General features: G+C 36.8%; 1 protein-coding gene across 13 annotated transcripts in view; it reads left to right on the top strand.

Annotated features, from left to right (window-relative positions):
• The window catches only part of KLF12 (KLF transcription factor 12), a 407,719-nt gene that overhangs the window by 158,510 nt on the left and 226,651 nt on the right, over positions 1-22,558 (top strand). For all 13 annotated transcript variants that reach the window (XM_072976354.1, XM_072976357.1, XM_072976356.1 and 10 more), the window contains one exon: positions 19,815-19,904. In XM_072976354.1, coding sequence (XP_072832455.1) covers positions 19,815-19,904 — 90 coding nt within the window. The remainder of the gene's footprint in view (positions 1-19,814; positions 19,905-22,558) is intronic.

Raw genomic sequence — 22,558 nt, 5'->3', positions numbered from 1 at the left:
CATGTTGCTGCCAGTGACATTATTTTATTCTTGTTTTATGGCTGAGTAGTATTCCATTGTATAAATATACCACAACTTCTTTATCCAGTCATCCATCCATGGACATTTAGGTTGCTTCCATGTCTTGGCTATTATATATAATGCTGCTGTGAACATTGGCGTGCATGTATCTTTTCGAATTAGAGTTCAGGGAGCCAGATTTTAGCATCCAAGTTGTACATGGGTTCTTATTTAAAAACTAATCGTTTGTCATATATTTAACAGCTATAACATATACAAACACTTACATGTATACATGCATATGTTTATATCCTTATATCTTCTGAGATAAAAATGACTGTTTTATTGCATTACTTAATTGTATTTTACTCTTACATATAACAGATACACAGGGGAAAAATGATTAAATGCAGAATGATGTATTTGCTCACGTTGCCCTGTATTTCAGATTATTAACCAGTCCTTCTATTGGCCTTGTCAAAATGTGTTTATAATAAACATAAAGTAATAGAATAATATTTGAATTCCTGTTAAAAGTATGCTTAACTGATACAAAATAGTGTGAGAAACTGGATTATTTCTTCACAACTCTTAGGATAGCACCTTGCTACTTTTGATAGTTTTATAGACTTGGCAGTAGTGATCACCTTTAGGAATCATTATTCTTTTATATATGTCTATCATTGCCGATGTCCTCTGAGTAAAATAAGAAATGCATTATTGAATTGCCCATTTATTTTTTATCTGCTGTTTTGAGACCACTCTAAGGAATATATTCTTTTTTTTAATTAAAAATAGAATTAGTGACTAAACTTACAGCAGATAATTTTTTTAAGTAATAAAACTTTGTTCGTAGAACAGTTTTAGATTCACAGCAAAACTGAGCAGAAAGTATAGAGTTCCTCCATACCCCTACCACCCACTCATGTACAGCCTTCCCAGCTGTCCACACCTGCACCACAGGGTGTGTTTGTGACAGTAGATGAAGAAGCTACACTGGCACATCATCATAACCCAAAGTCCAGTTTACATTAAAGTTTGATTTTTGTGTTAGAATTCTGTGGGTTTAGACAGATGTGTAATAATGTCAGGTACTCACCATTATAGTATGATATAAAATAGTTTTACTGCCCTAAAATTCCTTTATGTTCTACCTGTTCATCCCTAACTCCCCTTTAACTCCTAGCAACCACTCATCTTTTTGCTGTCTCTGTAGTTTTATCTTTTCTGCAGTATCATATAGTTGGAGTCAATGCAGTATATAACATTTTTAGATAACTCTCTTTAACTCAGTGAAATGTATTTAAGTTTCTTCCATGTCTTTTCATGGCTTGGTAGCTCATTTCTTTTTTTAGTAATTTTTAATATTCTATTGTTTGGATATACACATTCATGTATTCATTTATCTGCTGAAGGACATCTTTCAATCATCAAGTTTTGGCAATTATGAATAACACTATAATAAATATCCATGGGTAGGTTTTTGTATGGACACAAATTTTCAAATCATTTGGATAAATTCTAAGGAGCATGACTGTGGACACTACAGTAAAAGTGTGTTTTGTTTTGTTAAACACCCTCCAGCTGTCTTCCAAAGTGGCTGTACCAATTTGCCTTCCAACCAGTAATGTATGAGAATTCCTGTTGCTCCACATTCTTGCCAGCTTTTGATGTTGTCAGTATTTTGGGTTTTGGCCATTCTAATAGGTGTGTACTGGTATCTCGTTGTTTCAATTTGCAGTTCTCTAATGGTATATGATATTGAACATCTTTTTATATGCTTATTTGCCATGTGTATATCTTCTTTGGCGAGGTATCTGTTAAGGTCTTTGACCCATTTTTTAATCAGGTTATTTGTTTTCTTATTGTTGAGTTTTAAGAATTCTTTGTATATTTTGGCTAATAGTCTTACATAAGATGTGTTTTCTGCAAGTACTTTGTCCCAGTCTGTGGCTTCCCATTCTCTTGAATGAAACTAAATGAAGTTTAGTTTATGAATTATTTCTTCAATGGGTTGTGCCTTTGGTATTACAGCTGTAAAGTTATCTCCATACCCAAGGTCATCTAGGTTTTCTCCTATCTTATCTTCTAGGAGTTTTGTAGTGGGTTTTAAATTTAGGTCTATGATTGATTTTTGAGTTACTTTTTGTGAAAGGTATAAGGTCTGGATCTAGATTTATTATTAATTTTTGCATGTGGATATCCAGTTTTCCAGTACTGTTTGTTAAAAAAACTGTCTTTGCTCCTCTCCATTGTATTGTCTTTGCTCCTTTGTCAAAGACCAGGTAACTATATGTGGGTCTATTTCTGGGCTCTCTGTTCTGTTCCATTTATCTGTTTGTCTGCTGTTTTGCCAGTATAGTTGGAGTGATATCCACCATGTTTGTTCCTGTTTTTGTCTTCCACGCTTTTTCCACCATTTATGGTTTTGTATAATTTTATTTTCTCTCCTTTCTTATATGTTGTTATGTTTCTTTTTTTTCACTTTTTTAGTAGTTGCCCTAGAATTTGCAGTATATGTTTATGACTAATTCAGGTCCACAAATAACACTATTCTGTTTCATGGACAGTGCAAGCACCATAACATAACAAAATATTTCTGATTCCTCCTTCCTTTATCTGCTCATAAAAGGCATCCCTCATTTCTGTTATGTTTTTGATCACTTGTGTTTCTTTTTGGATCTTTCTTAGAATTTCATTTTCTCTGCTTATATTATCCATCTGTTCTTGCATATTGTTTACTTTTAAAATTAAAGTTCTTAGCACATTAATCATAGTTTAAGAAATTCCTAGTCTGGTTATTTCAACATACCTGCCACATCTGACTCTGGTCCTGATGTTTGTTTAGTCTCTTCCAACTGTGTTTTTTTGCCTGTTAGTATGCCCTGTAATAGTTTGTTGAAAGGTAAACGTGCGGTGCTGGATAAAATGAGCTACAGTAAATAGGCTCTTAGTAACGCAATAGTAAGATGTAAGGGAGAAGAAGTGGTCTTTCATCCTGTGATCACATCTGCTTAGTCTTTTGCTGAGCCTGTGCCTCTCAGCTGTGTGATTCACTAGATCTTGTTAAGAGGAATTTACTGCTCTGATATATTTCAAATGGAAATCCTCCCTCGGATGGAAGTATCAGAGGATTTTTCTCCAATAATTCGCGCTCCTAGAGAATAAAACTCAAAAAGTGTGGGGACACCCTGTAGCTGGAGTTTTTTGACTCAGTTTTGTCCGTCCTGAGCCTCCAGTAATTCTTCAATTACAGCTCACTTTTCTCAACCCTCGCACTGGGGTTCCCAGCGAGGTTTTTGTTCTGGCGAGTTGTGGTTCTCTGCGTTCTCTTGTCTTTCTCTGCAGATTTTTCGAACAGCAAATTGTCTTATGACCTCACTTCTCTGGTGGATCTAACAAAAGCTGTGATTTTTGTTTATTCAGCTTTTTACTTGTTATGATGGATTGATGGCTTTAAGGCTTCTTTCGTGGTGGACCGGAAACTGAAAGGCCCCAGGGATATTTTTAGTACTTCCAAAAATGCATTGTTGAGAACCTGCTTCTTTTCCTCCCTCATAACTCTCTAGGAATTTTCTCAAATAACAATTCCAGTATCGTTATGTAATCAGAGAATGTGGCCTCAAAGAGGAAGGGCCCAGGGAAGTGGGAGATCTGCACAACACAGAGAGCACAGCAGTGTGTGGTTATCATACGATCGAGTAGTTTGTTTAAAAATCCGACAAGTATCAATCTTTTGGGCCAATGCTTTTTCGGACAAGAACAGAAAAGATTGATTTTTCCGTTAAGAATAAAGTGTTTTAAAACTGACTGCTGTGTATAGAGGGAAAAAACAAAAGTATCCAGCCCATGGCTTCCTTTCACAGGACGCTAAATTTTGAGCAGAAGATAATGGTATAACATGTCCATTTTTCTGTTGTTGTGGAATTGACTAGACATTAAAAAAGATGATAGCATTTGCAAATTAGATAACATTATATCATAGATCTGTGCATAATGAAAATATTTGCAAATATCAGTTGATAGCCCACTTGAAGCTATGTGACAGGATTCAATGAATCAATTACAAATGTAACTTAGTAAGTCCCTTTCAATTCCACTTACAAATTTTACAGATCTGTAGTAGTTTAATTTTATCTGTAACATGAATATATATGCAACTCTTTGTGGGTGTGGGTGTGGGTGTGGGTGTACTTTCCTTGTTAAAGAAGTGTCGTGACCTTTTTATACTTACGACGGTTAATCTGGATAAAAACTGATTTCTCTCACCTGTTTTCCTTTTAACCTGTTTGGTTCTTTTTTTACCTCACAATTTGAACACCCAGTTATTTCTTTTAATTACACAGATAATATACGAAATTTATAAAAAGTGAGAAAATTTGTCAAACAAATGTGAAAAATATCAGTCCACATCTTCTGAGGTCCAATTTTGAATGTATGTCCTTTTAGCTCTCTCTCTTCCTCTTGGCACCGCCCCACCTTCCTCTCTTTTCTCCCCTCTCTTTCTCTCTCTCTCTTTCAGTTGTAAGCATTGTTTTTAAAGGTATGGGAACATATTCTTCTGTCGTCTCTTTTCACTTACTTGTGATCATACATCTACTTTCAGACAAAAAGCTACATATCATAAACTTACTGAATATTAATTGGTGGTTTGTATGTTGTCCCATAATCCAGTCAACAAATTCCCTATCGTTTGGCAACAGATTGATTCCTTTTGGTTCTTTTAATACTGTAAGCGGGACCCTGTTACACACGCTTAAGTAGGCGCTTGTTCAGTCATTTTCTTAGGGTAGCATTTGCTTTTAACTTCATTGTTTTTACCAGGATCCTTGGAGGTCTTGATGTGTCTTATCCACTTGTGTGTCTCCAGCTTTTTTTCAGCTGAGTAGGCTTTCAGATTAATGTTGAAAGAAAAAAACTGAATTTTGCAGTATTTGAGGCTATTGTTCCTGTAATTTTATACATTCAAAAGGTGGTTCATAATGGGCTGATCTTTTGAAATAAGCCATGTACTTAATGAGCAAGATAAACTTTACCATGCTTTGTCCTTTTAAAATCTAACAGATATTTTTGGTTTTAAAGATAGCATTTATCTGATACTGTGTTAAAAATAATGCTCCTAAAATAAGTCTCTTTATATTGAATCTAAATAACCATACATGCTAATGATAGAATATGTAAATATGTTATATAGTATATATTGTACATATGTAGTACATAATCATATACATGCATTATATATAGCCACATATAGAATATGTAACCATATTGTAATATGTAACCATATATAATACTTAAACTTCTTTAAAAGTTACTTTTAATCCTTTTGTACTAATAGACTTAATTTATTATTTTTCCCTTATTTGACTCTTTTTGCTTAAAATGTAGTCAAATTCTCTAAGGCTTCCTTCCTTAAATTTTATCTGGCATCAAAGATCAGGGAGGTTTTTCCCTCTGAGAAGGTTAAATTTAAGTTGTTTAAGCCTTTGACCTAGTTAAGGGAGTATTTCCCCTCTGTCCCAAGGGGTCTCTGACAGCCAGCGGAGTAGAACAGGGTAGCAAGGCTATCACTTACACGACAAAGACGAACAGGAAATGAGAGGAAAGGTTGGCTGTGATGGCCGAGGATTCTGATAACACAGTTCATGTGAGCAAGCAAGGGAGAGGTTTCCCTGAGTAACAGGGTCAATGATGACGTCAGTCCTTGAGGGACAATTCATCAAGCAAAGTAAGATTTTCTACTGTCCTTCCTTCCTTCCTTCGGGGGTCAGGGGTAGCGTACGGAGGTCAGAGATACTGAATTTGGTTTAGATCTATAAGTCATGGCATGTCCATGGAATGTCCAGTTGGTGATGTTGACCGATCAGTTGGAATATAGTTCTTGGTCTTAAGAGAAACAGGTCAGGGCTGGAAATACAAGATTGGGTCCCAGCAGTTAGTTGCTGTCATTCAGCTGGATGATTATATCACCGGCCTCTTTTTCGGTGGAGACACAACTGAGACTGTAGATAGGTTAATTTTTCATTTTATGGGACTGACTCCTGCACTGAGGACTTTTAGCGTCCTTGGGCATTAAAGGCCTGGGGCACTCCTCCAATTTTGTCACATTCAAAACATCTCACTTTCCTACCCATCTTACTCCCACCCCAAGTCCCCAAAGGACTGGGTGGATGCCAGCGGGAAGGTCGTGGTCTCAGTACTGGTTGAGGTCTACTGAAGTGATGATGTAGAGAGCTTTATCCAACAGGCATGGAAGGAAATCCCTACGTGTAGTTCTAAATTTTCTGACAGACACATTAACTTTTTTTTTAAAAAAAGTAACTTTAATAATATATTGTTTAACTCAATATAACCAAAATATCATTTCACCATTTAGTCAATGAAAAACTAGTGAGAATGTTCTGTATTCTTTTTTCACACCTAGTCTTCAAAATCCAGTGTGTATTTTATGTATAAAGCACCTCCAAAATTTGGACTAGTCACATTTCAGCTGTCAGTGGCTGAATGTAACTACTGGCTACCTGGGCACCCTAGGTGTAGACTGTGTGTATCCCAGTGGAAGTGAATTTGTGGGTTTGCCTTTCCGGCATGTTCTCCCATCTGCTAAAAAGAAATCTTTTTAAAAAAAAATTTTCTGTGAATCTGAATTGGCAGTGAGATGCTCTAGAGACCTCCTACCTCTTACATCTTCTAATTTTTTGCAAGAAGACACCCTTCCTCCTTCTCTTTAGCAAGGATGTTGTTGTAGTTTAATTTACAAAACCTGTGGTGATTTAAATTTGTTCTTTTGGTCCAGTACAACTAGATGGAACTAACTCCTGGGGTTCCCCAAGAATGTTCTATTACCACAAGGATGTATTGGATTCTGTTACTTAAAAGAGAACATTCCTAACAAAATTAAGAAAATATGGACAGATTTGTATTTCAGTTCATATTGTGAAATAGTCTGTTCTTTGTTTTACATTCTTTTTTTTTTCATTTTTTTGAGGGGGGTATTAGGTGTATGTATATGTATGATGTATGTATTTATTTGTTTTAATGGAGGTACTGGAGATTGAACCCAGGACCTTGCTCATGCTAAGCATGCACTCTACCGCTGGGCTGTACCCTCCCCTGCCTGAAATATTTTGTTCTTGATAGAGGGTTCAGTCCCAGTTTCTGTGAAGAAAAGTGACATATTCATCATCCAGCAAATTAGATGTAGAGCCAAGAATGAAAACTCTTATATTCTAGTTTCTTATTGAAAGTTAAGTTACCGTATACATTTGGGTAAATACAATTTCTTACTCTGGGGATTTCTGAGGCTAATTTGGTGATTCTCACTGGCCATGTCTAGGAATGAGGCCAGAGATCTCCCTTGAGTTGTTATATTAACACCAAAATCCTTACAGGTGTCCTTCAGTTCTCACAGCTGGAAATAACGAGCCAGTTCTTACGGTTCCTTTCTGGAACCTTTGCACTTGTTTGGGGGAAAATTTGGATATACAGAAACAGGAGAAGGAATTCAAACAAAATAATAAAGCCACTTTATAAAATGTCTCTAATTTCCCAGCAGGTGTATTTTAAAGTAAGCTATAAATACCATTTATAACCAGGTGTTATTTTCTTTTTTTCCCTCCATTTTGTTTCTTTTATTTCCCTTCTTCTCACCCAAGCATCCACCTCTCTTCCATGTACACACACATACACAAATATAAACACATAGATCACAAGGTTTATTTGGAAAACTAAAAGGGGTACTAACTCCCTTCTTAAAAAATTGAAGTATAGTCGGTTTACAATGTTGTGTTAACTTCTGGTGTACAGCACAGTGATTTAGTTTTGTGTGTGTGTGTGTGTGTGTATGTATACATCCCTTTTCATACTCTTTTCCATTATAGACCACTACAAGTCACTGAATATAGTTCCTTGTGCTCTGCAGTACGGCCTTGTTGTTTATCGGGCTAGAATCTCCAAATCCCGAACTCCCAATTTATTCCTCCTCCTTGCCCTTTCCCCCTGGTAACCGTAAGTTTGTTTTCTGTGTTTGTGAATCTCGCCCTTTCTTCCTTCCTTCCTTCCTTCTTTCTTTTTGTTAATTTGTTCATTTGTGTCTTTTTTTTTTTTTTTTAGATTCCACATATAAGTGATACATATGATATTTTTCTTTCTCTTTCTGGCTTCACTTAGTATGACAATATTGAGATTGTATTTATACTATTGGGCAATACAATTCAATATAAAATTAAGATTCTTTTCTACTGTGTTCGTAATATCAGTAATTTTAAAATAGTGCTGCTTAAATGGGACACCCTCCCCTACCCTCTTGACATTTGACCATTTCTGAGAGCATTTTTGATTGTCACAAAGAAGGGGGTGAGGGAGTGTTCTGGGGTCTAGTGGTAGAAGGCAGAGGTGGTGCTCAGATCTCCGAGTGCACAGGACGGCGCCCCCAACACAGAACTGTCTGCTCTGAATGTCTGTGGTGCAGATGTTGAAAAACCCCAGCCTAAAAGAATATCTGACTTATGATGGACTTCCCTAACAAATGTTTCCTATCTCTGAGCAGCATTTAATTTAGAGGTGTTCACTATCAAGTAGCAGAAAAAGGTAATAGAAACTTCCTGGATACAATAAGTTACACAGGTTCAAGATTATACTGTTTCTGTTTTTATAGGACAATTTTATTAAGAGGCTGGAGGAAGTAACAAGGCCTGAGTAAATGCTATGCAGTTATAGAATTTCCTAATAAAAATGTACTTCCAATTTCCGTTGAATGAATTTTGTTTCTTTTCTGATTTTCATTGTATTACATTTTAGAATTTTAGAAGTTCTGTTTTATGGGAAAAATAGCCCTGGATTTAATTTATCCTCACACATACCTAACAGAAATTCTAAGATGGCATAAGTATGGTTGATACAATGAGGAAACAGAGATGGGGAAAGGCATTCAAGATGACAAAGATGTGGATAATGGCATGGAGGTGTTATTATCACTGGCTTTCTATTGTCCTGAATACGGGCAGATTTAAACATTTTAGCCACTTGGATTTATTTTGTCTCCTAGGTAGTTCTTCTGGTTTCCTCAAATAATTTTGCAAGTTTTCCAGAACTCAAGTTACAGAGCACTCTGTAGGTGTCTTCTGCAGAGGCTGTGTTGTAGAAGTAACTATCTTTCTTTAAAACAGTGTTTTTCTGGGTAATTGTGTGAAAGGGAACTACAAGAAAAGGCTTTTAGCACTGCATCAAATAACATTTGATTGCCAGGAAGGGCTAGCAACCACTTCATGGTTATGCCTGGGAGTCAGAGCATATTAAATGTCTTCATTGAAACACCCATGGAGAGGTGAGTTGTGTATCTGTTACTGGTGTTCATCCTCATAGGTTTAAACAGATAAAATAGTTCCGTGTTGCCATGCATTGTGAGAAATGTATATTAATTGTGTAGCTCAGTCTTCTATCAATTGCTGTCATTAGTATTTTTATCAAAGCTACCATTTCCATTCTAGTGTAATAGTTCATATAGAGCAATGTAACACATAAAACTGAGAGGGTTCTGTGGAGAGTCAAAAATCAGATGAAGACATCCATTCTTAAAAGTAAGTTTGGGTAGGATGGGTGAAATAGTATTACTATTACTACTACTGATTAAAATTATTTAATAATAACTATTAATATAAAATATGTTGTGCTAAAGCATCTTATACACATGATCTCACTGAATCCTTAAAATAATTCTGTGAAGTAGAAAATTTCTGCATTTTACAGATAAGAAAACTGAGAAGGGTTAACCCAGAGAATCTGTTCATTGGGCCCATGTTCTGGGCAGTATTCTATTCTAACTTTCATGATTTCTATAGAATCATGAAAGTGTAAAGAAAAAAAGTCTAGACTTGAAAGATAGAATGCTTTTGAAAAGGTGAAAGAAGGTAATCAGAATTCTTGGAGATGGTGTTGGATAAAATGAAAGTAGATATGTAATGGCGTTGACAATAAAAATGTCAAATTAGTATAAGATTTGGATTATACATAAAATTTAATTATTACAACTAAAGACATCATTTGAGGAATCTGGAAAAATCACAGCTGAAAGTGGATATACTTGAAAGCTCACAGATTACATTTTGGATTGAGCCTATGCATTTGACCATTTGGCAGCCAACTAATGTCTTTATTGTATTTATAGTCAAGTAATGTCTTTCTCCACTGCATTCCCAGGACCTATAGTGTTGAGGGAAAAACAGGAAAGGCATGGCCATTTTAGTGATGTGTCTTACAGGATTGTCCAGGCAGTGCAAATGATTATACCTTCATATTTTTCATATAATCTGTTAAAAGCAATTACTTTTATTATGCTTTTTAATAATATGACAGACACCACATGCTGCTTTTTACATGCTTTGACAGTCATTTCTTGGATGACATAAACCGTGAAGGTCATTTTTTTCTAGCTTTACTTTTTTGAAACATACATTAAAAACTAGTATCATGCTTAGGATTTTCAAGGAATGTGATATTTTACATTTGGTACAAAATCTTAATAAATGTTTAAAATACAGACTAAAAGGGAGTCCATATAGATTCTGGGGGTGAATACAAAGACTAATTTACCTGTTTAGCAGTTTACGTATTTTTCTGTCCACCAAGAAGAACCTTGAGGTTAATCTTTTCTTTTTATTATCATTGGAATAGTTCTGATTTAAGAATAAAATTAAGTTGGATTTGTATTTCTCCTCAAAATTCTTTTGCTTATTCCCAACTCTTCAGTACAATTTATTCAGGCTGTACAGGAGACAAACACTCAAAAACTCATGTTTTAACAAGATAATCCATTTTGGGTTTGATAAGGAGCCACTTGACATCACTGCAGATCAAGGAAGGTGGAAATGTAGGTCAATAGTCATTTCCTTGTTTCCTACAGAAAATAAATGACTTAATTTTTGATAGTAATCTTCATTGTCTTTAGGCTCAGACGACCAGTGATGTTATTCTATTACATATTTCATTCAGTATTCTGGATGTTTTTCATTACTATCCAAATGACTTTTCCTAAAGGGAAATGGCCGATGGATATGTTAATGTATAGTACTCTTAACGCATACTTTGGTGAAGATCTGTTTTTTTAAGTTTTTTTTTTTTAAAGTTACATGCTTTAAATTTTTAAGTTTTGATAACCATAGCAGTCTGTAAAACAATAAATCCTTGGGAAAATGTTAATAAAGACAGTGTTAATTCTTAAATATGTAGCTATTAAGATGACATCTTTTTTTAAAAAGTATGATTGATTTACAGTGTTGTGTTAGTTTCTGATGTACAGCATAGTGATTCAGTCATACACACACACACACACTTACTCTTTTTCGTTATAGGTTATTACAAAGTATTGAATATAGTTTCCTGTGCATATCATAGGGCCTTGTTGTTTATTTTACATGCAGTAGTTTGTATCTGCTTAATCCAAAACTCCTAATTTGTCCCTGCCCCCTAAAATGACTTCTTTATATAGTTTTTTCCTTATTTCAGCCAAACCCGTGTTTCCAAGTTTGAATAAATTTGACTTTATTAGTATCTGTTAAAAGATTTGAACATACTCCACTTGAGAGAAATCTCCTATGTGTAACAGATCCTGAGTAGGCAGAAATGTATTGAAATTAAACAGTATCCCCGAATATTCATGTTTCCCAGAGTGCAGTAGGTCCTTTACTGGATACTAAAGAAATGTGATGTGATTAGTTTTTCCTCCTGGGCTTCCTGCCTCAACCTACCTGTACGATGTAGAAAAATCAGTGCCGTCTTGAATACTCCCAGCTCTTATCCTGTTCGTACTTCCTCCTTCTTGGTCAGTCATCAGAAGCTATTCATCCTTCCTATGAACTGTCTCTCAAATAATTTTCCTCCTCTTTGTTCCCACTGCCAGTGCCTTGGTCAATCCTCACCACCCCTCCCCTGATTTACTGCCTATGAACTGGTTGTTCTTCCTTCTGCATAAAATCCTAAGTGTTTATAAGCCATCTTCCAAAGTGTGTCTAGTGCCGTCTTCCTAAACGCAAAGCACAAAGCTTCAACACATTATGTTTTGCTTCACGATGCCCCATCACCTGTTATGTGATGCCCACACACATTTCTCCCCATGTACCTCGGGTTCTCTTGAGACAGGGAGCTGTTCCCGCTTGTTCACTTGGGCCCCTAGCAACTAGCGATTGCAGGCATTAAAGGCATATTTTTAAATGAATAAATGAATTGCCATAAAGTATAAGACCTTTTGCCACCTAACCCCAAATTACCTATCTGGTCTCATCTCCAGTTTCTTCTCCAGTAAACTCTATGATCCAGCCATATGAAATCCTTTATTAGTCTTCACAAATAAAGGGGTATTTCATTGTCCTATGATTTTGCTTATGCTCGCCTCAATCAGTTATCACCTGGGTCAGGTGGACCTGGAGAATGAATTGACCTTAGATTTATTTATATTTACTCTTTTCATTAACCTAACAACATATACTGAGCCCACACTATGTGTTAGACTCAGCTGTAAGTCTGGGGATAGGGATACTGCTGGGAACAAAAAGACAAAGTCATGGTCCTCCTGGAACTGATATTCTAGGGTAGTAGATAAAGAATTCGCCAGGTAGTGAGGAACACAAAGATGGAATAGAATATACAGAGGGCCAGATGAGAGAGTATATTTGACATGGTTGAAATGTAGCCTCAACAGTGTGGTAGAAAATGGAGTTGGGTAATTGGTTAGAGGCACGTTGGACAGCGGCTAGAGGTGCCTGCTGTAGGACAGGGTCAGGACTTCAGGTTGACCTTCACGTGACCTACTTTCAGTGTGTCTTTGCCTTGCTTCTCCCCCGGCAGCCCTGGTTCCCAGCCTTTTGATGTAACAGGAGCCTGAAGCACCCTGAGCGGAGTGGCTTAGACACTGCTGGGCTCATCCAGCTTTGCAGCCAAGGTCAGAGGCCCCAGTCAGTTGAGAATCTCTCTCCCAGTAGCGTTGGAAAATAGCTGTTAGCCCAGAGTTAGACTGCCTCCCAGTTTTATAACCTTGGGCAGATTACTTAATCTCTCTGAACCTGAATTTTCTTATCAAAGATAGACATAGTGAAAAGAAGTTGTTGGGGGACTAAATAATGAGAATGAAACTCTGTAAAACTTTCTCTCTTCTGTTCGCTACTGTTTCCTAAATATCTTGACATGCCTGGTACTCAGTAAGTATTTTTCTGAATGAATCAATAAATGAATAAATGAATGATATAATAAAGGTAGAACACACGAATGTATGTTCATGTGTATGTAAGTGCTCAGTAAGTGGGAGTTATTGTAATTATAGTTGTTTATATATATGTGGCTTTAGATATATAATTACTATACTTGCTGTTATAGTTGTTATATTATTATTTTTTAATTATGAGACCCTGTGGTCAAATCGTGGTTGTGTTACAAGTGTAGTTGTCCAGGTGTGGGCCCTGTCTACTGCACTGGCCTTTCTGCCCAGACTCACGGTGTCTGTCCAAGCTTGTGTCCAGGGCAGGAGGCCTGGGCTCAGGCACTTGGTAGCTCTCTGATTCTTGTCTGCATCTGTCCCCTGGTTGTGGCCTCTGCTGTGGCCAAGCATGCAGAATTAGTTTCCACTAACCCTGTTTTCTGGAGAGAATCTTGTTTCTCATTTCCTTTTTCAGAACTGAATTCACTTCCCTCTTTTCTTTCTTCATCCTTATTTTTAAGAGATAAAATTGACATATAGTATTATAGAGTCACCATGCTGTACATTACATTTCTATGACTTATTTTGTAACCGGAAATTTGTATCTTTTGACTACCTTCACCACCACACCCCACCTCTGGCAGTAGGCAGTCTGTTCTCTGTATCTATGAACTCTTTTTTTTTTTTTTTTGTATTTTGTGTGTGTGTATGTTTTAAAAATCCCACATACAAGCAAGATCATATGGTATTTGTCATTGTCTGATTTACTTCACTTAGCATAATGCCCTCAAGGTCCATCCACATTGTTGCAGATGGCAAGAGTTCTTTCTTTTTTATGGCTGAATATTTCCCTTATCTTTACATGACATCAAGACCGCTTGTTAGCCAGTCCTGATACCTGATACCTGTTCCTACACATTTGCTCTCTCCCCAGAATTTTACTTCCTGCCCTGCTAAACTGCAGTTTTGCCCTCCCTCTCTAGGGTTTGGTTGGTGATGAGTTGGCACGTCTCTTGCTGTGATATTTTCCTGATTTTTGACCTCATTTCTATTCTCCAGTCCCTGGCTTTGCCCCTGTTATCTCTCATGGTACCTTGTGGGTTTCAGATGTGGTGTGGATATGTTGAGATGACTCTGCTATAGCAGACCCTCCCTGCACGTGTATGGAGAGGTTTGGCCAACTCATGACCCCAAATATGTGCAGCTCTTCAGAATATGAATGACAAATAATTTTTTATTACAATTAATTGTATTAATCTGGAGTGGAAAGTGTTTATTTAGAAGTTCAGAGGACATTTCTAAAAGTTTTAGTGTAAACTCTCCACTGTGGTAATTTGGCACTTTACCAACATAGAAAACATAATGATTCTTCCTGTCAGGAAAAAGTGAGTTGCTGCATTGCATGTACAGACAGACCAGTTCTGATGAGAGACGTGAGTCCATGTTTCAATGTGAGGTGATTACGGAAGGGTTTTATTTTTGAGGCTGATGACAGATATTTCAGAATAATAAATACATGGATCATTGAAACCACTGAAAGGCGTTTAAGTTGAGAGTCCCAGTAGGTCTATGTTTTGGCTCTTAGATCTTTCAATAAAATAACAGTCGTTAATGTGATATCCACTCCTGTGCTGCAAAGCAATGAAAGATGAAAGTCTGGGCTAGAATGGCAAAGTCTGTGTTTGAACTGATATGTATTTTGTACCATCTGAGGTCCCTTAATTGTGCATATGCACTCTATAAAACTAACTTATCAGTGTGAGGGTCTATGAGCTAAGAAAAATATGCCTTTACACTGAATCTAAGCAATTATAAATTAATTGTGATGTTCTTGAGTATAATCGGTAGAAGATAAAGTTCCTGTCCCATCCAAGTACATGAAACTATTGTGGAAATACTGAATGAGCCACCAAGGTTATGAATATTTTCAAAACACTGGGTAGCAGATGAAATTACCATAGATTTTTCTGGATGTTGAAATCAGGATGGGACTGACTTGCTAAATCAATCATGATATATTTCTAGGATAGGAGTGTGTAATCTTATCAAGCCAAGAAAAAATGTTGCAAGATGGATTTAAAGGAAAAAAAAAATGTGAAATAGCTTTGAAAACCAGGGGCTTATTTGACCTCTCATTCCCTGCAATGTTGATACTCACCAGTGACCGGAAGTTGCACATTCAGCTCAATGACCCCATCAGTTCAGCCCTGAGAGGAACTGTTGACTGTGGTTCCAGAGCTTCTCTGTTGGAGCCTTCAATAAGGTGCTCATATTTTTTTTTTCTCATTTTGATTTAGGGAGTGCACAGAGGAAGAGGGAGGGAGAGGAGGGAAGAGAGGGAGTGTAGTGGTTAGGAGCTTAGCTTGGGCTCAGGCTTGTTTGGTTTGAAACTGAGCTGTACCACTTACTAGTCATGTGACCTTGGAGAGTTTAACCTCCTCGTGTCTCAAATGCCTCATTTTCAGATAATAAAGCATTGACCTCTTGTTGCTATAAAGACTAAAATGAATACATATCTCTTAGCACAGGGTTTAATCCATAGTAAATATGCAAATATTAGGTGTTATTTTTATGTTTGGTACCAAGATAATAATAAAATGGTTGTTGTTTTATGCTACCATGTGATTCGTTGCACAGCAATAGATAATGGAAACTGTTGGCTGGACCTAATTCTAATCTCTCAGGTGTGTTGGGCCTTCCTTATAGAGAGTAGGAATTCACTCATTCTCTTGTGTTTCAGCACAAGTTTGGGGTGGGGTTGGGATAAAATAGTTATATTTTCCCTGAAGAAATGACCTATTAATTGGTTGAACTGGCCTATCTGTGGTAAAGGCTTGGGAAAAATTTTGTTGTTGTTGGTTTTTATTGTTGTTATTATGGTAGAAGTGAGTCAAGAAAGGGGAGACGGTGACTTCTCTAAGTGTTTTTTTTAACAAAAGCCTTATAATCAGATTCTAACCCTAACCCTTTTCCTATATGAGAAAGTACTCAAAAGATGATAGTTTTAACTAGTTGGCATGCTCACATTATTCACCTTTGAGATTCTTTTCTGAAAGTACCTTAACCAGCTTGGTGCAGTGAATCCTGAATTGCTACTCACATGTCCTAAGGGACATCACTGTTTAATATAACACGGATATGGATGGTGGGGGTGGGGGGATTCATAGTTCTCATTCCCTGTAGCCAAACAAGGAGATTCAAGATGGAAACGTGTTTCAGTGAATATGTCCTGCGTTCAAGAAATCAAAACAAATACCAGTAGATACTTTTTGGTTTATGAGGGGGAAACTTTCTTTAAAAATTAGATCTGTTGAATATTGACTAGCTGGTTCTTTACTACTCCAGCTGTGCAAACTGGATGACCCACAGTCTGGAGGAGGGAGAGGGAAAGACCTGCATTCTGGGTGTCGGAGGGCAGATTGTAGTAGCTGACCTGGAAAGTCACCCCCGTTCTGTGTTTTATGAGATACAATATGATCATTGAGCATCAGTCCTTTTCTTTCCTGCTCATTCTATTCAAAGTATTGTGAGATGTTCTAATCAATGACGGGTGTGTTTATACTGCTTTTGACTGGGAGAGCTACGGTCAGCTGCACCACTGTGTTGCCAAATCTTATTTGGCAAATAGGAATATGCCGAGTACCACTCTCATTCAGTGCATGTGTCATCAGTCAACAGCCAGCTAATAAATCTGATGATAACTTTGGCTTTACTTGATAAAATTTACTCATATGAAATAAGTAACATAGGTGTGTGCACACATGTGTGTATGAATGTAAAATCATACACATAAATTTTATAGTGTTGTATCAGATCAAAACGTTTGTTACAACGTAAGTGAAGAGAACATTACTAAAATTGATGACTATGTACTTTTATTTACCCCTTGGGAATCCACTGAGCTATCGGATTCCACAGTAAATATGTTTGGATTAAGATCACCGCAAGATGTTTGACAGCAATTTCAAATTATTAGAGTTTATTACATATTTAAAGTCTGCAGTCAGTTGAGATCGTATCTGATTTTAGTTTGGAGAGATTAATCTATTGATATTTTGTTCCAAGATCTATATCCTCAGTGCTGTACAATTACCATGCACTCTATAAAAACCGTACACCTTCTTGGATGGTCTGGAATGTGGTATGATGCTCAGTGCTTCTGCTTATGCCGAACTCGGTTAGAATCATGAATGCAGAGATAATATGCTCCATATGCGTATAGTAGAACCTCCAGGCTTATGTACAGATTGAATCTGCACTAGTTGCAACAGTTTAATATTTAAGGATTGGTTCCTTAGCTTTGAACATTGTTATTTATAGTGTTTATTGTGATTCTGCTGTGTCTGATCCTGGAAAATCATGGAAAGAGAAATATTTTCAAGGGAAGTTTAATTTCCCTTAATCTTCTTAAAAAATGGAAAATGTCTTTTTTTTATATGAAACTAAAATGTAATCCTATCTTTGACACATGTAGAATCATTCAAGTATAGCAACAACAAAAATTATAATGAAAAACAGTGATATTTAAATGTACTAAATGGCATATGAACCCAGTCAGGTTTTCATGATTTATCTGTTTTTAACTTCAAAGACTCTAGTTAGCTTGCATTTTTTTTTAAACAAATGAATTTATCACAGCCAGTGAGGAAAATGGTTAAAGAGTATCAGCTGTAAATTGGTACAAAGCACTAAAAGGGACATTAGCCTCTAATCAGATTCTAACAGTTCATTAAACCTGCTTTTCCAGAATCGCTCTTTGTCTTTTCCCCTCCTTTGCAAGGCATCTCCTTTCCTTTTCCTCTGGGCAAGACCTCCTCTGGGTAAGAAGCAATATCAGCTCATCCTTCATTGTCTACCAACCACACAGCCCCGGGGATGCTTTGTTAGGGTGGATTCCTAGCTGTTGTGAAAGTCTGGGCAGTTGAGGGCTGCCAGCGCAGGAAGGCTTTCCTGAGGCTGGGAGGTGGCAAGCCAAGCTGGCCGCTTCCAAGCAGGGAAGTAAGTGACACATTGGGATTTGAGATCCCTGCCTGATGTGTAAACAACTCACCAGCCTCCGCAAAAGGATTTTAAGCTTGGAACAAATGCACTGAGCTCACCAGTAATACCATAGTGCCTTCTGTTCTAAGCTATTGGGATGCAAAATCCCTAACAAATATGGACAAGTCAAAAGCAAACATTTAAAAAAAATGTATTCTGCCAGTTTTAATAATATTGTACATTTCAAAGAGGGGAACATGACAGTAATTTTTTTATTATTACCTAACAGACTAGGTAGGATGGAATTTTTAAATGCTCATCAGTTAGCTCAGTTAGAGTGTAAATTTGCCTTTTCTTCTTGCTGTTGATTTCTCTGAGCAAATATTTGTGATAAGAGGCCCTATACAATTTTATGTCTTTAGAGTATTTTTCTTAAAAAGGAGAGTCAAAAGAAATAGGAGAAATAATTAGAGCTTCACTACACTGCACCCTGTTGGCACTATTTGGTAATAAAAACATTTAATTTATGATGTGTTGAAGTGGGAGTTGTTTTTATTTAACTGTCTGTTGGGGAGAAAAACAACTCTATGATAAAGTCAAAAGCCTGAAGGTTTATAAGTGCTATTAACCTTTGTCACAGTGTAGGCCAAATATTTAGAAACATATCTCTCTTTTAATAAGACCAGTTTAGGGTCATGTGGTTACATTCTAGTATTGAGTGAAGAAACCATTCTAGAAGCCCAGTCAAATTTGGTCATTTTACTTTATTGGTTTAGTCGGTGTTCGAGGGTACCTTGGCATCTTTGGCATGTTTTAAAATGTGAGCCTGATTTTGGCCTGAAGCAAGCACAGATGTGTGGCTTTCCGAGTCCCTCACTGGGTTATTGACTTCAGAAAATCCCCACAGCAGTGGAAATCAGTCGAAAATAACCTTGATTTAATCTGTTTATAAATGTTGTTTGAAATTCTATTGAGCCACGATAGAAATAAGGTTTTCCTTTCAAGAGGTGGTACATGGAGCCAAACATATACCAGAACAGAAAACAAATTGTCATTTATTTGGTTATAACTTTAACTTAAGATGCACTCTTAATCCAAGACTTCTGTTAGCTGCTTCTAAAGGAGATATCTGAGGTTAAGAGGTAGAAATTTCCATTTGATCAGATTTGCTCTGATACCATAATTCACTGTCTAGTATTACATTATCTTGTTTTTAAAATTATTTAGACTTCAACAGTAATATGAGAGTGTATAAATTTCCTCCTTTATGGACTTCTGTATGCAGTACGACCTCCAGAACTAAGGAAGAAAGAAACTTGCCTCATATTTCCTTCCACTATTGCAGAAGTCTGATGAATTATTCCAGCCCCATATAAATTAATGTAAGGTTTCCTTACTCCAGTTTATTACCGTCTGACCTCCAACCCAGAGGTCAGAGAATCAGGCTGATTAATTCAGGTTCTTGGTCATTATTTCAAATGGAAGTTCGGAATGGCGGGATAATGCTGCTACTCTTACTTAATTATACCTCATTGTTAAAAAATTAGGTTAGCAGCACTAAATGTACTACAGTGAAGGAAAACTCTACCAGATGTCCTCTTTTGGATGCTTCCTAGCTGAATTCCCCTCTCTTCTTTTTTATTCTCAGAATATCAACACCTTTGAGAACAGAATGTTAATGCTTGATGGGATGCCGGCAGTCAGAGTCAAAACAGAGCTTTTGGAATCTGAACAAGGGGTAAGCACAAGTGTCCGACGACCCCCCACCCCCTTTTCTCTAAGATAGTGGCGGACATTTCCAGAGGGTCCTGAGGTTTGCGGAACCCTTCTGATTTTTCACTTGCTCAAGCTTTTCTCTCTTGTGTCAAAATCGTGGGAGACCAAGGTTGATTCTCACCCATTTGCAACCTCAAATATTACTAACTTAGGAAAGAGCTTCCTGAAGTTAGGAAGGCACAGTGACCTTAGAAGAACCATGTGGCTATATTTAAATGAAGGTGTTACTAAATTAAAAGTTAAACGCTATTGGAACGCTATTAAAAATCCAAAAGCAAAGAGGAAGTATCACAAAATAAGATGGGACTATAACCTCAATGTCAAGATAGGTCGGTTCTAAGTTAGGAAATTACGGAGTTCAGGTATGGGACTGTTACTGTTTGTTTGCTGGATTTCTCTTTTGACATTTGTATTTACCCTTTTTCACAGTTAATGAAATTTAGGTCACTGAGTTTGAAAAGTACATAAGAGCAAAAGCAAGCTTGTTGAACAATAACATAGCCAAATTGACAAATTAATTTATGGCGACTGAAAGTATAAAGACTTAAGAGCACAGCTAGGTTTTTTTTTTTAAAGAGGACGTAGGTGATTTTATAATTGTTAACATTATAGCTTCCCTAGTTAAAATCGTCATCGGTACAATGTGATTGCTTGCAGCATTGGCTGGCGACCTTTTGCATTTAAGGGAGAAAGCCCTACCTACCTGTCTTGTTAAAGCACCGTGACTGAGGCAGTGCACGTGACCCAAAAAAAAGGACATCAATTAAATAACTATTTAATCTGAATCTTATCAGTGTATCCCTTAGTCAAAAAAAAATTCAAAACAAAACATTAGCAATGTTTTGTAATTGAGCAATCAAAAGATATTTTAAATGTGAATAAAATCTCACTGTTAACAAAAATCAGTATTTGTGAATTCTTCTGGGACCTATTCCAGAGGTTAGGATACTGATGTACCGAAAGGATTTCATAATGAGGACATCTGAGGGCAAGGATGTCGATGGTAGTAGCATTTAGAGGGTTTCTCCAGTAACTTACCCGTTCTGGAGCATCGTGTGGTAGGGTGTATGGCATCTCGTAGTACACTGCTCTTTGGTATAAGCCAGCGCCTGAAACAGACCCCCCTCATGTAGGGGATATCATTTCATCTTTATGTTCAGTGTAGACCGTGGTAGCTCTGAGATGAACTTTGTGGAGTATGTCGACCAAAAACACAGCTCTCCAGTTCTCTACGTAATGTAATGACTGACTCACAGAGATCCAACCCTAACCTTAGGCAGTAGAACGAATGTCATGATGGAAAAGACCATATGGCATTTATGAGTATGACTTGTTCATTGTAGGCAAACCTTCAGAAAAAGTCATGTGTTCACCTAGATTTTCTAGCCTGACACACATAAACTCTGTATCCTCCAAACTAAGTCTCTTTTTTTTTAACCTTTAGTGTTTAACCTAACCAGAGAAGGATGTGTTTTATTTCCTCAGAGTTCTCTTTTCTTAATCTGAATGCATGAGCATCAGCTTGATAAAATAAATTTCTACACACCCTGTGTTTAAGTTTAGCAAAACGTACAGACCATAACGTCGCATTTAGAGAAGATAGCCTTTCCCAGTGCTGATGGAAAAGTGAGAACGGTATATTTCACACTGTTGCTTTTATTTCACAATATTTTCTTCAACTTGAAGAGCAGTAAATCTGTTCAAGTCTTACATATTGTAGGAAGACAAAAAAGTACAGAAAACAAGGCAGAAAATACTACCTGGGCTACTACTCGAAGCCAGGATAGCGCCTCGCTGTCCCTAGGCCTGGAAAGCTTCAGTGACATCTAGATACTTCTCTCCCCTTCACTATCATTTTTTAGATTTAAGGTAAGGTTTGCATGAAAGATTTAGGTGCACAAAAAATAAAAGCCAATATTCCCAGGGGTTTTACAGTGTGAATAAGAAACTCATGTCCCATTATTTATAGCAAATACGTTTCTGTCCTAAGATAGGGACGGGAAAAATTGTGGGTTCGTAGGTTTTATTTAATGTGTGTTCATTAAAATCAGTTTTCCTCCTTGTCAGTGGAGCTGAAGTCGGTACTTTAAGCCTAATTTAGGTTGAGTATCTTGAAGAGGAAGAGAAACTTGATTTATTCTTCTTCTTCTTTTTGTATGTGCTTAAGTATGTGACAGATACAATTTCATTCTCTTTTATAGTAAAGCTATGAGATGTGCATACCACAGCATTTAATGAAATGTATTACAACTTTATTGATGGAATCCAATTATTTGCATTTAGTTGTTTGTAATACTTTAAATCAACTCTTCTTTAAAGAGATGAAATCTAGAATTTTAGTGAATTTCATTTTTGGTTCCTTTGCCGGAGTTTTTCATTGGGGTGAATGGGATGGGTGATGGTGCTGTATCATTTCAGCCTCTTAGAACTGTTTTTCAGATGAGTGCTAGATTTCTGGAGATTTCTTGATTTCAGTCTTACAGAACTCTTTTCCTCATTTAGTATTAAAGGCTGGTTAAAGTTTGATTCTTCATAAGAAAATGTAAATATTACTGGAGAAGTTAAAATTATGACAGATGTCATTATGGGCTTTTGAAAAAAGATGACATGTTAGTT

The sequence above is a fragment of the Vicugna pacos genome, chromosome 14, assembly GCF_048564905.1.
Source record: "Vicugna pacos chromosome 14, VicPac4, whole genome shotgun sequence".
In the NCBI taxonomy this organism is placed as follows: domain Eukaryota; kingdom Metazoa; phylum Chordata; class Mammalia; order Artiodactyla; family Camelidae; genus Vicugna; species Vicugna pacos.
Note: the sequence above shows the minus strand (reverse complement) of the source record. Positions and strands in the feature narration are given on the sequence as shown.